This window comes from Trematomus bernacchii, unplaced genomic scaffold, assembly GCF_902827165.1.
Source record: "Trematomus bernacchii unplaced genomic scaffold, fTreBer1.1, whole genome shotgun sequence".
In the NCBI taxonomy this organism is placed as follows: domain Eukaryota; kingdom Metazoa; phylum Chordata; class Actinopteri; order Perciformes; family Nototheniidae; genus Trematomus; species Trematomus bernacchii.
This window is the reverse complement of record NW_022987573.1, coordinates 1,137,620-1,152,535: the sequence shown is the minus strand read 5'-3', so window position 1 is coordinate 1,152,535 and position 14,916 is coordinate 1,137,620. Positions and strand designations below refer to the sequence as shown.

General features: G+C 42.3%; 1 protein-coding gene across 1 annotated transcript in view; it reads left to right on the top strand.

Moving 5' to 3' along the window:
- The window catches only part of si:rp71-79p20.2 (zinc finger protein 704), a 38,198-nt gene that overhangs the window by 13,722 nt on the left and 9,560 nt on the right, over window positions 1–14,916 (top strand). The window contains exons 3-6 of the mRNA XM_034126331.1: window positions 6,954–7,054; window positions 9,491–9,729; window positions 12,979–13,079; window positions 14,579–14,852. Coding sequence (XP_033982222.1) covers window positions 6,954–7,054; window positions 9,491–9,729; window positions 12,979–13,079; window positions 14,579–14,852 — 715 coding nt within the window. The remainder of the gene's footprint in view (window positions 1–6,953; window positions 7,055–9,490; window positions 9,730–12,978; window positions 13,080–14,578; window positions 14,853–14,916) is intronic.

The window sequence follows — 14,916 nt, the reverse complement described above, 5'->3', positions numbered from 1 at the left end:
CAGAAGTTGTGAGGGAAGTTGCTATACTGTAGCTACAAGTATTTTCCATCCATGGATTACTAATTATAATTCCCTTTGATATCTCTTTTAATAGTTGTAGGTTTGCAACTGTTATTTAAAGGATTTAATATCATAAAAAGAGTGAACCCAGGCCTAAGTAACAGATTATATTTACTTGCTTGTTGAACAGTTTAATGGAGCTAAAAATAGGCTAAAGGCTTGTCTGTGTGTGTCTATGTACGTGTGTGTGTGTGTGTGTGTGTGTGCAGCTATCTGTTTTCTGATTCACACCAACTGTTTTTGCCTGGTGGTTTCCACAATGTGGGCATGTCAGGTAGTACGTCATGATTTACTCTGTCGTCAGCCGGCTAATTGCTTGTGCTGTGTCAACATTTTTCCTCTGAGAAACGTGCTCTCATGCACAGCTCGGATCTTGTTCTACATTCAGGTCGTTGCACATGTAACAACCCTTTTCTATTTGATGTTTAAAGTACACTGCAAGATTGCTGTTAAAATATAATATAATATGATCCGTTTAGTTTCGGAGATTTAAGTCAGACATCACACCACGGAGGGAATCATGTCTTTTTCTGTGTGTCTCTCCTCTATTGTTTTGCCAGAACAAAGCCTTTCGTTGTTTGTGCGTGGCCCTAAGGCAACAGACTACATTTGAGGATCAAGAGTCAGAAAGAGAGGGCTTTTTGTCTGGGGACTGAATAGCCATTACACTCGCAGCCCACATTAAAGTGACATGGCTCCTGCCTAACAGCCTCTCCCTCTCCAGGGGGCTCAGCCTGGATATTTAAAGGGGCAACATGTGTACAGACTGCACAACAATGGGTGAATTATGATGGATTGCACTACCTAATGTTTATACCCACATTATTATATTAATATATCTGTATTCATTGTGTACATACATACCGTACATTCTGCATTGCACAAAGACGTTATAGACATACAAAACAGGAATAAGGGAAAGAGTGAGTGATCAAGGCAGAACAGGGGATCGGAGCTGTGAACATGGGGAGGCTTGTGTTGGGTTGAGGGGGTGACTGTTTACTGCAAATCATTAACCATCTGCCAGCAATGCAATAGAGAAAGAGAGAGATAGGGGGGGGATAGAGGACATTACGTAATACAGTGGATTGGGGGTAAGATAATTGGGGACGTAGGGATTGTGAAATGGAGGGCGGTTGGCCTTCTATTAATAGTATATGTATGGAGGGGCAGCTGTCGGGGGGGGGGGGGGGCACAGCCGGCAGACAAGCATCAACAGCAGCCTGGTCAGTTCTTATTGCCTCAGTCGTCACTGCATTACCTCATTATACAGGATATACCAGTTAGACAACAGGAGCCCAGTTTCTCTTGATTTATGTGTGCACTGATGTCACTTTTCTTTTCAAAAGCCTCTTTCTACATCTTCATCTATGAGTTATTATGCTTTAGGGTAACACACACTGATTAATCTACATGTGCACAGTCAAAATTCCCTTTAGAGCCAGCCAGGCAGGATCTCATGAGCCTTAAACGGCTAAAAGGAAAGAGGAGAGAAGCAAATAGGAACAGGTGATGTAATGTATTTTTAACAATGCTCTTGGGGATCCCATCACGTTATCTCTTAGCCTTCCTCACATTCTGTGCGTGAGGATGAGCGATGCAAGCGTATGTTTAAGAGATTAATACATGAAAAGGCTTGCCTAAGGAAAAGTTGATCTCATAACTGGAAACATAACTCCTATTTTTGTGTCTGTATCTCTCTTCCGCTGTTTGCATTTGTTTGTGTTCGAAGGGTAACGAGAGAAACAGACGGAGAAAAAAAGCAGTATGAAAACACGCTCAGTGTTTGTTGAATATGTAGTCCTATCACGAACCAGAGGGGTGTTTGGACTTTGATTTTGTTGACTTGTGTTGACTGTGTTTTTCGACTATTTGACTGGCAAGGTCATATACAAGTCTCTATGCCAATCTGGGGCACGCGCAGCTGCTTCTGATATGATATGCATACATGCATACAGTACATACAGAGACTCAGAAATACAACCTGAGGCCTGTTTTGGGGTTCATGTCCATCACATGATCACATTGGCTGGATAGGTGCTATTTAAAGTGACCAGCACTGGTGCTGAAAGTGAGATCAGAGATTAGTGTTGGTAGTGTAAGACCCCAGTGAAAACTACACCCACCAAATTGAACTTTGCACAGCTTTGAATCATCCTGATACCAAACAGATAGGTTTCTTTCATGCAGTCCGTGCAAAAAACTGTATTTTCCCCCTGGTCAAATGGATAGCCTTTTAGTTTGGTCCAGCACTTACATTGATATTGGTCTTTTGAGAATGGAACAATCATCTCTGTAACCTGTTGACTGTTACAATTGCTGAAGAATGTTCACAGTTTGCACTTTAACAGGCAGCAGATACTCCCAGTGAGAGGGGGGTTGTGGAAAATTGCGTTGTGGTAAACTGAGTATTGACAGTGCCAAACAGGTGGGAAACACATGAAGGGGAGGGGGATGATTATATCATTTAGGCAGCAAAATTAAGATGAAATATACACTGTAGGAAGTGTAATGTGTGTGGACTGCTAGCTGATCATTTGTTGGGGGCCAGTTATTGGGGACATTTACCTATAGTGGCCTTAAGGTGGTGTTAAAAACCTGAAGCTCGTGTTTGGTTTGATAAGAATAAGAATAAGAATTCCTTCATTCGTCCAACAGAGAGGACATTTCCATTGTAACGGCAAAAGTAGAGATAGAGACAAAAAAGAAAACACTATTAGACAAACGGCATGCACATAATATTTTAAATAAGTTATTATTACAACTTACAAAGTACACATTCGGGTAGAAAAGTAGCAGCAGCAGCAGTATTTATACAATGATGTTCTGGACTATACTGTAGAAACAAGGTGGTGCAACTTGTCCGACTCCTTGGCAGAGGAACCGCTCCCTATGTACCGCTCCATATATAGGCTATACAAAAGGTTCATTCTCTAAGCTTACGAAAACTAAGCTAACCATACTTGCTTTCAGAGGATTATACACTAATGAACAAATAGTTAGGAATATGGTCCGTTTTAGTGGGCTTATACTGATTGCAATGTGCACTATATAAACCACTCAGATCCTTGGGATTTCTATTGGGCTGCTAACTGGATCAAATGTGCCATGTTAAATATAGAGGGAAGGCCCAGTCGTCTCCCCAACAACAGCAGAGAGCCCAATCTAGTAGTGGATGGGGTTGGGGGTTGGAAAACACCAACACGAAAGCATCATATCGCCATCTGCCGTATCAAAGTCCAAATGTCCTCTTACTGTAGGTCCTGGGGTGGAAATCTAGAGTGTTGGATGTTTTTCTCTCAACTGTATCCGACTAATAATGAGTGAGTGTATCTTGAAAGCAACTCACAAAATTCCGCATTTTGGCTGGAATATGGTCATTTACAAAGCTTATTTGTTGATTGCACATAATACACAGATTCTCTCATGCCTGGGCACACAATACTCTCCCCTTTCTTCTGCACTCTGAGCTTGTTGTTGCTACTTGTGTCTTGGCTCAAAGCGGTAGTGTTTCTCTCTCCCTCCCTCTCCCTGTATGTGCCTGGGCCTGGCTTGTTGACTTTAGCCGGCCCATGTGTTGTGCCGCTGCCAGAGGGGCTGGTTCTTGGCTCAGCCGAAGCCAACAGAAGTTTAGGGAGGAAGGAAGGTAAGAGGGTGTGTGTGTGTGGGTGTGAGAGAGTGACTGTATGATTTTGTTTGTGTATGTACTACTTAAGTTGGTCAAATGCTTCAATCAGAGACAAACACAACATGCTCAACCTCACCACACACACACACACACACACACACACACACACACACACACACACACACACACACACACACACACACACACACACACACACACACACACACACACACACAGAGTTAATGGGATCAAGACTTCCCTATTGAGGCATAGCACCTGTCTCATAAAACACATGCTTATCAGTGACAGGGCTCGTCAATTTCACAGTTTAGAGCATGACAGGTGTCACTAGTACACTAAATAACCTCAGTGCGTATGTGCCTACACATGTTCATCTGCATGTATGGAGGAGGACATGTTTATGATGTCATCATTACATTTACTGCACACTATAAACCGTGGTTGGACTAAAATACTTTAGTAAACATCCAGTTTTCAGCAGTCAAAACACAAAAACCCAAAGCACCCTTCCGCCCAAATATATATATATATAGCCCCACTTTGTTGACAGATATCTCTGCTCTACAATCACCTCTTTCTGGGCGCTAAATAGAGGTATCCCTAATTTAACTTTCTCTAAAATAAGAAGATAACTCTTCCGTTTGTACAGTCGCTCTTAAGATATTTACTGCTGCCAAGTTTAATGGTTCCTAAATGATTTCACAAACGGACGTGAATTTAGTTGAATTCAGAGTTATTTTCTTTCCTTATTTCCTGTAAATGATCCCAAGGCTGAGTGGCTAGAAGGCGGGGCTAATGGACTTCATATACTATGAAATCAAACTATTTTGGCTTCATGCGCCACAGAGCACCTTTCAAATGAATTAACTTTACCCTACATCTGACACTGTATCTGATTTCCTGTATACATCCCTTAAGTAAAGGATGACGCAGCTGGTTTTTCAAATGGCAGAGCGTGGCAAGCATCTGTATCTAACTTGGTGTAACCATTATTATTAAAGTCAGCAACAGACGATTAGCTCCACAACCGTCATCATGAGTCAGAGCCAATCATCAATGGTTTCTTTTCAGAATGGATGTCTAAAACAAGCCATTAGTTTTGTTTATCGCTTAACACATGCACACACTGAAACACAACAACTGTCTCCAGATGTAATAAAATTGTGGTGAGGATCGTGCCTCTGCCGGGAACCAGAGGAAGGAAAAAGCTCTGTGTCAGGAAATCAGAGAAGGTTTGGGGGGGCTACGGCATTAATGGGGTTTGGTGTGTGTGTGTGTGTTGGTAATCCTCTGTGTGGGTGTGTGAGTACAGGAAATGGATATCAAAGTTTGAATAATCTCTTGAATCAACTAATAGGCCAGGTGACCTTCTTAAATGTTAGTTTTTTTGGGTTTCACTGACACACACACACCTTCACACACCAAAGACAGACAGTGATATGCTATCGGTATGCTTTTCAGTGCCATATAGTCAATTTATTCAACTCTAAAGTCAAGCTAACAACATGTGGTCCGGGTTTGCAACAAAATGATAAAAACAGCACAGAAATATTATTAAGGAAGAGACGCAGGCCAATAAATCAGAAGCGTGTCCCTAGCCAGCCCCGTTTAGTGCTAAAAACAAGGCTAATGACTGAAACAGGACACGGCTAATCTTGTTATCTCTTTATCTCTCATCCAGACTGTCTGTGTGTTTATGCATGTGTATGTGTGTGTTGTGCATATGTGTGTTACCCGCCTATGTCTTCTGTCTAAGCTTTAGTGCAGATATTGTTCTTTGCATACTGTGATCCTCTCCTTGTTGGTATTTATATCGTTTCGTAAAATGCCCGCTTTGTATATAGAGCACACAAACTGTCACACACACAGATGCACACTTAACCCTTTTGTTTTAAAGTGTTGAAAACCAGCCTCTTTTTGTGTGGACATGGCTGCGTAGTGTTCGGTAATTCCTTCATATCTAGTACATTCCTTTGTGATCTGTTTGCCTCCCATCCAACGCATTCTCATCAGTGTGGGAGCTGAAACACTATCTAAACTTTTTCGATGTCCATAAAGTTTTAAAGTCTCTTCTATGAGTGGGTGTGTGAGCAGGTACACGCACGCTCGCTGATTTACGGCGTACTTTTGTTTGTGTTTTTGGACTCCAGTCTGAAGTTTTTGCTCTCAGTATGTGTGTGTTGTGTGTGTGTGTGGGTGTGTGTGTGCGTGTGTGCACTGCGACTCCGAGTGGATCTCAGCCAGGGCTCAGGGCTTGGCTGAGAGAACGCCTCAAACCAGTTTACTCTGGTTGTGTAGTGGAGAAGTCTGTGGGCGGGACAGGGACCTCTTAAAGCTGCAGACCATGTGTGTCTCTGCCTCTGTCTCTCTTGTGTGTTTCCCTGCTTTGTGTTGCATCTGTGTTTAATCTGTTCATATGTTGTAACATTTGATAGGATTGGGATTTGCATGTGACATAGCGGTACATGGTCGACATATATTCACTTTATTGTATTGGCTTTGACGGCTTGTTTTTTGGGGGGATTTTTTGACTCAAGAATATCAATCAGTTTATGTGTGTCCACAAGTGTGTGGGTGAGTCCTTGGCCCTTCTGAATTAATTCCCCCTGTTTTGTTTCGGACATAAAAGGACAGAGAGAAACGTTGTGCTTCTTTGCAGTATGACACAAATTACTGTGCTCAATAAAAATGGTATTAGAATACTAGATGGTGTAATGCCACTCTGAGCTTACTGTGAATTTGTATGTCTTAGCAAAAGAGTACTTTGTGTGTGTGTACGCTGCAAAAATCTACAGTATTTAGGTTTAAGCTGAGGGTGGACTGCTCAGCATGGGGTGTACTCTCAGTCTCTCTAAGCGAGGTTGCACAAGCTGTGCAGAAACACACCACAAAACCTGTTCACTCTCAGGGCTTTCCGTTACATCTTCATGTGCACACACACACACACACATGCTCATACTCAAACACACACACACACACAAACACACACACACACACATGCTCATACTCAAACACTTTATTCACTGCTTTAAGAATTTCTTAGTGGTGATATTTTGGGGGTCTACAGAGATTTATAGATTTCTCTGGGGACCAGTCCAGGCTTTTTCTTCTGAAATAACTTTCCATTACTCAGGAAAAACAACAAACTGTTTTAAAGTGTTTTGCTGAAATTGTGTTTGTTCAAACATATTAAGACAAGAGCAGTGGTGTTGACTTTCCTTTTCTACATGTGTGTGTTTTGCAGGAAGCCCTCAGGTCATGCTGATAAGGAAGTGATGGCTGCCACCGTCCTGACCTCACTGTCCACATCTCCGCTGGTGCTCAACCCTTCCTCTGCTCCACCAGGTAACATCACAGCCTCTGCTGCATTCTGCCCTTAAAATATACCTGCAATGGAAACTGCTCCATCAAACACTGAGGCCCCGGCTCCACGGGAACGCATACGGCAAAACGCATCGGAGTAACGCAAACGCAACCGCAAAAAAGCTTCCGCCCACACGCAATATACACCGGATTGTGTCAAGCTCCACGAGACGGCTCCGTTTACATCCAACCTGCTCCAAAAGCTGCAGTACATATGCCGAACCTGTACGTGGCGCTGTAACTTCCTCCACAAAAAGCAGCAACTTCCTCCACAAAAGCAGCGAAGAAGAATGGTTGTCATGGCTGCACTTCTGTTTATTCTCCGCGGTGGGGGCCGAGGGAACCGCGCAGAGTTTTTCGCCGGTCAACGTGTGTTAAAGTTTAAATCTTCATGCTTCCTCATGCAGCAGCTGATCCAGTAAGTAAACCCGACAGTAAAAATAAACATATTTATAACTAGTTTAGGTAGTTTGAGAGGTAATTAAAATAGCTAAGGGTGATGATCTGACTTGAAGTGTGTGTTTTGCTCCCGCTGCTTCACAGCCGGAGGAGCTGCGTGTCTCCGTCCTGTCAGATTAGACTTCACTCGCGTTTATGTCCATATCGAGATAAAGATAAATAATCTGAATTCAGTGTGCAGTGTACTTTTGCGGGGGTGAGCAGCAGAGGTGGGGAGAGGCGGGGCTATTGCGTCGTCATTATCAGAAACGGATGACCGTATAGGCGACCACACGGCCCCGTTGGACCCCCCAGAGCGCTCCGTTCCCAGATCTATCCACCTTTGGACCCGTTGTCGTTTGCAGGGTCTGTTTGCAGGGTCGGTTTCTTCCGTTACGGCGTCGTTAAGCTTAAAGGGCTATACGCATGAGAAATATGCGGATTCAACCAGTTTTCGTTCCCGTGGAGCCTAGGCCTGACTCATCCACTGTATGAAACAAATGAATGTCACCTTTCATTATGCAGAGGAGTTACTGTGAAGCGGAGGGACAGTGGGAACAAAATCTCATCATCAATCAGCTGATGTTTGTTATGCTAATGAGACTGATCAGCTGAGTCATTTATCATTTGTCATCTAATAAAAGGGACTCTTACAGTATCATGAGCTCTATTATCTTATCTTTGTATACATTCATGTTACCCAAGCCTAGCGCACTTGCTGCCAACTGTTCAGACATGACCTTATCACCGCAGACGGTCAAAGTCCTATCTGCCTTTTTTTTTTGCCAGCATAAAACAAAGGCTACTGTTATTGAGTAAGGCAACATGTAGCAGTTCATATGCCATCATCCATCGGACACTTCTGTATTGATAAATCAGTTCTGTATTAATTGTCAAAATAAATCAGCCCAGTTAAATCATGGGCCGGCTAAAATAAATCAAATGCTGTGAGATGTTGTCAAACCTTGTGAGAATGTTGGTGCATGAATGCAAGTTATGTGTTTTGGTAAATGCCACATCAAAATGAGTTTTTTTCTTTTTTTAGATTAAATGTCTTTTTTTTCTATGGTACACTGGTAGGAGGTAAAATGATATTATTTGTTTCTCTTAAAGCTTTACAGTAGTACATTCTGGGAACCGTAATCCTCATACACAAATTGATCTATGCAACACATTAACAGGGATTCAGATCCTTATATTCCTATAGGAAAACATGATTGGTTCGTATATATTAATCCCCTACATACAAGATTTTAGGTTTTTTTTCTATGTTGGGGTTTAGGTTTTGCCTTCCCATGTTTTGCCCCATTAATGTCCACTCAAGCCGGTGCGATTATCTAGTATTTTAGGTCAAAAGGCCAATGGGTATAGGAAGGGTTAGTGGGCCAAGACTTAGCGAGATAATATGCTACCTTGTCAAGGAAATGAAAGCTGTGTTGGGCTTAATGTGCAAAGATGAGAATAGATAAATGAAAAATGTCCATCCATCTTCTCCCGCTTATCCGTGGTCGGGTCGCGGAGGTAGCAGTTCCAGCAGAGAGCCCCAAACTTTCCTTTCCCTGGCCACATCAACCAGCTCTGACTGGGGGATCCCAAGGCGCTCCCAGGCCAGCGAAGAGATATAATCCCTCCACCTGGTCCTAGGTCTACCCCTTGGTCTCTTCCCTGCTGGACGTGCCTGGAACACCTCCCAGGTGGCATCCTTACTAGGTGCCCGAACCACGTCAACTTTATATAACATATTAGGATATATGCATCAAATAGGCTTTCATGGTTTATGGCTTTTGTGAGCTTTTACATTTTCATTTCCATTACAGTTAGGATCCAGGTCAGGATTGTGAGGCATACTGTCCAATCATTATGTTGCTATACTTTTATTTCAGGTCTTTAAAAGTAGTGTGCACTTACCATAATGTTCACATATGATCTTCTTTGTATATATAATAAATATGTTAACCGTTTGCATTCTTTGACCTGCAGTCCCAGAGCCAGGCAGCAGGGCTTGGAAAGACGTGCTGTCAAATAGCTACAGCAGTTCCACAAGTGGCAACTGGAGCTGGGACACCAGCGACCAATCAGTGCCCTCCACACCGTCCCCGCCTCTTTCCAATGATACCAACAAGAACTTCCCTCTCTTGACCCCAGGGGATGATGTTAATGAAGATGTCCCAGAGAGCTCACACTTCATGTTTGAGGACCCAATACCTCGCAAGCGAAAGGTAAAAATGAATCTTCATGTAGCATTTATATATGACTCGATATGTATGGCACTTAATTTATAAAGCACTGATGCAAATTCACTTTGGCTAAATAATTACTATGGCTCCTGAACAGCTTGGGAAATCAAAGGGACATGTTCAGGAAAGGGACATGAAAGGGACATGTTCAGGAAAGGGACATGTTCAGGAAAGGGTTTGATTACTAAGCACAACAAAGATATTGGATTAGAAACACATCTGCTAATTTATCAGATATAATTTATCACACATCTAATAAAACTGACTATATATTATGAAATAAGTAAGTTAAACTCAAGTTGAAATCCACAGTTAATACGGTTTGTCACATCTGTGGTTATGACGGCAGCCCCAGATGCTGTCTGTTCAACTTTAATCTTAAACCAAAAAATAAAGCACATGCTGAGTAATACTTCATGGCCACAGCTTTACAGACACAACTCTGATGTGCTTTCATATTTCTTTAGTAGTAGTAGCCCAGTAGAAGCATTCAAACCATGGTAGCACCATGAAGTTTAACAGCATCAGTTCCTTTATGCATGTGTGGATCAAAAGGTTAATTCTTAATTTTGTAACTTTAGAAATTGTCCTCTTTTCATTCTTCTCACAGAGCACAGGAAGAAAGGTTAGTAAGAATTAAGGAGAGGGTTGGTTGCACAGCAGCAAGTAGCAAAAGCTTGAAAGGGTGCTTACAAATGAGGTTTAAGGCAATATTCATGGTAGCAGCAAGAGGAAAAAAGGAATCCTCGAGATGAATTTCCTCTAGCCATACAGCCACGAGAAGAGCTCATATACTGTACAATATGCGGGAGCTTTCAATTCCCTCTCCCTGGAGTGGAGCAGTAAAGATTATTGAGCTGCTGAATATATCAAAACCATAAAGACTCCAAGTACCATGCTGCCAGTGACCCATGCCATACCATAGATAAGCTGACAGGAAATGAAGTGGGATGACCCGGGCCTGGAGGAATATAGACACACAAGTTGTTCGGAAGAGAGCTAAACTATGAGCTCAGCGGCCGGCTAGCTTAGTGCCGCAATATAGCTGACGACAGCAACCCTAGAGGTCTAAGCCTTCTGTGAGCGGCGGCCCCTTCAGTTGGATGCTGTTTGATTTTGAGCAGGCACTGGGTTAAGAGGATTATTAAACATCACAGTCACCAGTCGTACTGTAACTGTGTTAAGATGCAAGGAAAATGCTCAGGGAATTAAGTGATTTGGGATTGTTTGTGGGATTAAAGGCTTGCTTTGCTGTGTCATTTGTATTAGTGGGGTTGTTTAAGACCTCATTTACACGTAAACGCAAACAAAACGAACCGAAGACGATATCAAAAAAGTATTTCGTTCACACTAGACCGCTCGAAAGCGCTGGAGATGCTGTAGTACATATGCCGGGCCTGTAAGTGGCGCTGTACTTTCGCCACAAAATACACCAAAAGCAGCGAAGAAGACCCCCGAGCATGGTTGCCATGGCTACCCTTCTGTTTATGCCCCGCGGTGGATTTAGCAACATGTAGTTCATGTAATTCTCCATGTCCACTTGTTGCTGATGGTTGTGGTAGAGGAGCTGTAGATTTTGCACTAACATCTGTAGTGTAGTGTACACCAGTGAGCAGCAGAGGCGGGGCTATGGCTTCATCGTTATCAGGAAATGACACACTGAGCCGTTTGACCCCCCAGAGCGTTCCGTTTGCAGATCTATCCACCTTGGGACCCGTTATCGTTTGCGGGGTCCGTTTCCGCATTTCCGTTACGGCCTCGTGTTAACAAACGGGCTATATGAAAGAGAAAAGTAGCGGATACAACCGTTTGCGTTCTCGTGTAAACAGCACCTAAAACACCATCAGGGGACGTGAATTTAGCCAAGCCCCACTTGAGAAGTGTATTTGCATGTTGCTGTTAAATAAGAAAGGGAGTGGCAGGCGTTGAGGAACAGTTCAAAGACAGAGCAGTGTAGCAGAGTTTACATAGCCATTGATAAAAAAACCTGTTCTACTCAGTTTTCCTCCCTCCCTTTTCTGCCCTCCTACTGCCAGAGGCTGCTGAAAGGGAATGACAGTACACACCCACTGTTTTTCATTAGAAGAGATGCAGGTCCCTGCCTGCTCATCGGACAGCTGCCAGCCCCTGATAGGCAAAAGGGAAAATGAATTGAAAACAAATCCATCTATATATCTCCTCATGGCTTGCTTATGAACAAAGGAGAGTTATCCTTTGTTTGTGTAAAAGCAGGATCAAATGTGATAAGCATTTACAAACGGTACATTTGACGATGAGCTCAGAAAAAAGTTATTGTGGTTGTCACAGGTGTCTATGTCTATAGGGAGATGGCGGTGTACTTGTGGTTATATTTAGTTTTTGAGAGGCCTTGAATGTTGTTTTAAACTTTAGGGGCACCCCCCAGGCTGCACCCTCACACCAAACTATTTATGTTATCATCTCCAACCGAGCTCACAACATGAACAGAGAGTAGGAGGAGTTAAAATCTAAAGAGTGCATTTAGTCCACTCATCGATCAGTCGGGGACATGCATGTATTAGCAGGTAACTGTCTGTCCTGTTTGCCTGTCCCTGTTTTCTCCGATATCTTTCTCTTTTACTCTCTATGTGCCTGAACTTGTCACATATCAGATTTCTATTTTGATAGACTTGCTGCTCTAATAGCTCTCAAATGAGGTGTAGTGTTTGGCCCCTTGTAGCGTGGCATCAATCTCCCACGAAGGCCTTTGTAGTGAGGCTGCTTATGAGATCCACACACAGGAACGTGACATTACACGGCACACCGCATAAACCTCGATTTCCCATAATCAGTGTTCTGCTGAGAATATGTTCAATTTCATCACCGTTTCTACCTTGTCTGACAGCGGATATTTCAAGCCTTTGGTTCAGAATCAGAATACCTTTACTCGTCCCACGGAGGGGACATTTGCATTTGTTACAGCAAGAAAAGAGACGGCTTAATATTACCTAAGAAGCATGCATTAAAAAAATAATAAAGATAAAAAATTAAGAAGAAAAATTACACGATTTACAAAATATACATCCTGTAACAGTTCTGAGATATAGCAGCCAGGTATATATTGCACAGTTATTAACGGCATGTATATATATATATATTCCACATGATTGGTATTTAACAAAAAGCGGCAATGCAAATATTCACACAGGGAAAGATGTAATGACATATATGTGTTTTTTATGTTGACACTCATGTGGGGAACATCTCTTTCAGAACTCCATGAAGGTGATGTTCAAGTGCTTGTGGAAGAACTGTGAAAAGGTCCTCAGCACCTCCTCAGGGATCCAGCGACACGTTCGCACCGTCCACCTGGGGTGAGTTTCAAAACTGAACTCATGTAGTGCTTAGTTAATGAATCCAGGTAGGATTCTTGACAGTATAAACCTAAGACTAATTAAGGTATTCTGATAAATATAAAGCTGTCAATCATTTTCACAGTATTTAAAGTTCACCGCCTTAGCTCATAGTGTTTTGGTTCTCCATAAAGTATTACAAGCTGCCTAGTATTGTGTATTATGCATTCAGCCACATCTTTTGTCTTAGCTAAACCATTACACACTCACCCACACATCCACACACCACCGACAGGCAATATGATGATATGTATGAGTCACATGGATTATCTTTATAGTGGAACCAGCAGTATTCAAAAGTTTGTTTTTATTTGTATTCATGTTTTTTTTATTCACAACTGCAGGCTTTTTTTCACTTTGATAAAGACTTTCACTGTGTAGGTGTCAGTGAGGCATGGCCGCTCGTGGGTAGAAATGTTAAACTCTGTGATTTAAATAATGTAGTAATACAAGAAAAGGATATATGACTACTCACAGCGTGGATGCCACTTAACTGTCTTTACATACGACTTGATTGTGTAGTACAGCTTAGAGCTAAATATAAAGAAACCGATGTCTTTTGTTTTGTAATACTGAAACAAATATAATTATAAATGTGTGTGGTTTATTGAAGCTATCCAGTGCACTGTTATTACACACTGCTTCAGGTACATGTGAGATATTATAACATTATACATTAGTTTTTTGAAGATCCTCAAAAGAAACTGTCCTCACAGTTATTGTCATTTCATCACCAGCTTGTTTATTTGAGCAGCCGTGCAGCACACTGGCTCTTACTGCCCCCTGCTGCTGGGAAGTGATACCACTTTCTGCACGTCTATAAGTGACAGCTGTGCTTAGGTCACAGGTAGTTCAGTCAAATTGAAGATCACTGCTAAAGTTATTGTCATCTTTAATGGCTACTACAATCAGAAGTCACTATGTTTTAAATGGACCTTTTGTGCTTTGAGATCACATTTATTTTTTTAACTTAAAATAAAAAAACATGTGTGCAAAAAAACGGCTGAATTTGCCTGTGTCTTTGCTTCAAAATGATACTTAATAGTTAAAGCAAGATAAAGGGAAACCACAAATAAATATTATACAATTGAAATTATAAAAAAACCCCAAAAGAAACAATATCCTTTCGTGCACTGAAATGTTTTCTGTTTCATTTCCATAGACGTGTCTAACAGCATGAACATATGAGGCATACTTAACATAAACCAGTGGAGGTATTAGTCATTAGGTCAATGCTCCTCAAAGAAATGTCAATTTTAGATGATAGAGCTGCGCCAACTACTACATGGTTGCAGATAAGAGAAGATTAGTGGCCTGCAAAAATAATGAGTAAGATAAGTGTTTCAGCTGTGCATCTTAACGCTGCTGTGGGAGTAAAGCACTTATCTTCAAAGCTGAAAATGTATTTAAAATGGAGTTAAGATATCCTTCAGAGTTTCTAAGCTGCTCCTCTCCTGCAGGCGAAACACCGACTCGGACTACAGCGATGGAGAGGAGGACTTTTACTACTCAGAGATCGAGATCAACATGGACAGCCTGACGGAGGGCTTGTCCAGCCTCACCCCCACCTCCCCCACCACCTGCGGCCCCCCGCCCATCTTCCCTCCACCGCTCACTGCTGTCCCTCACTCCGAACGCATCAACATGAACAGTTCTCACAGCCCGACCCCGACGCTGCTCAGCCAATCAGCACCCTCCACCCTCTGCCACATCCGCACTGACCACGCCTACCAGGTATTTCACACAACACACACCTTATACACACATTTCTAAATCTGATTTCTAATGCAATGACCCT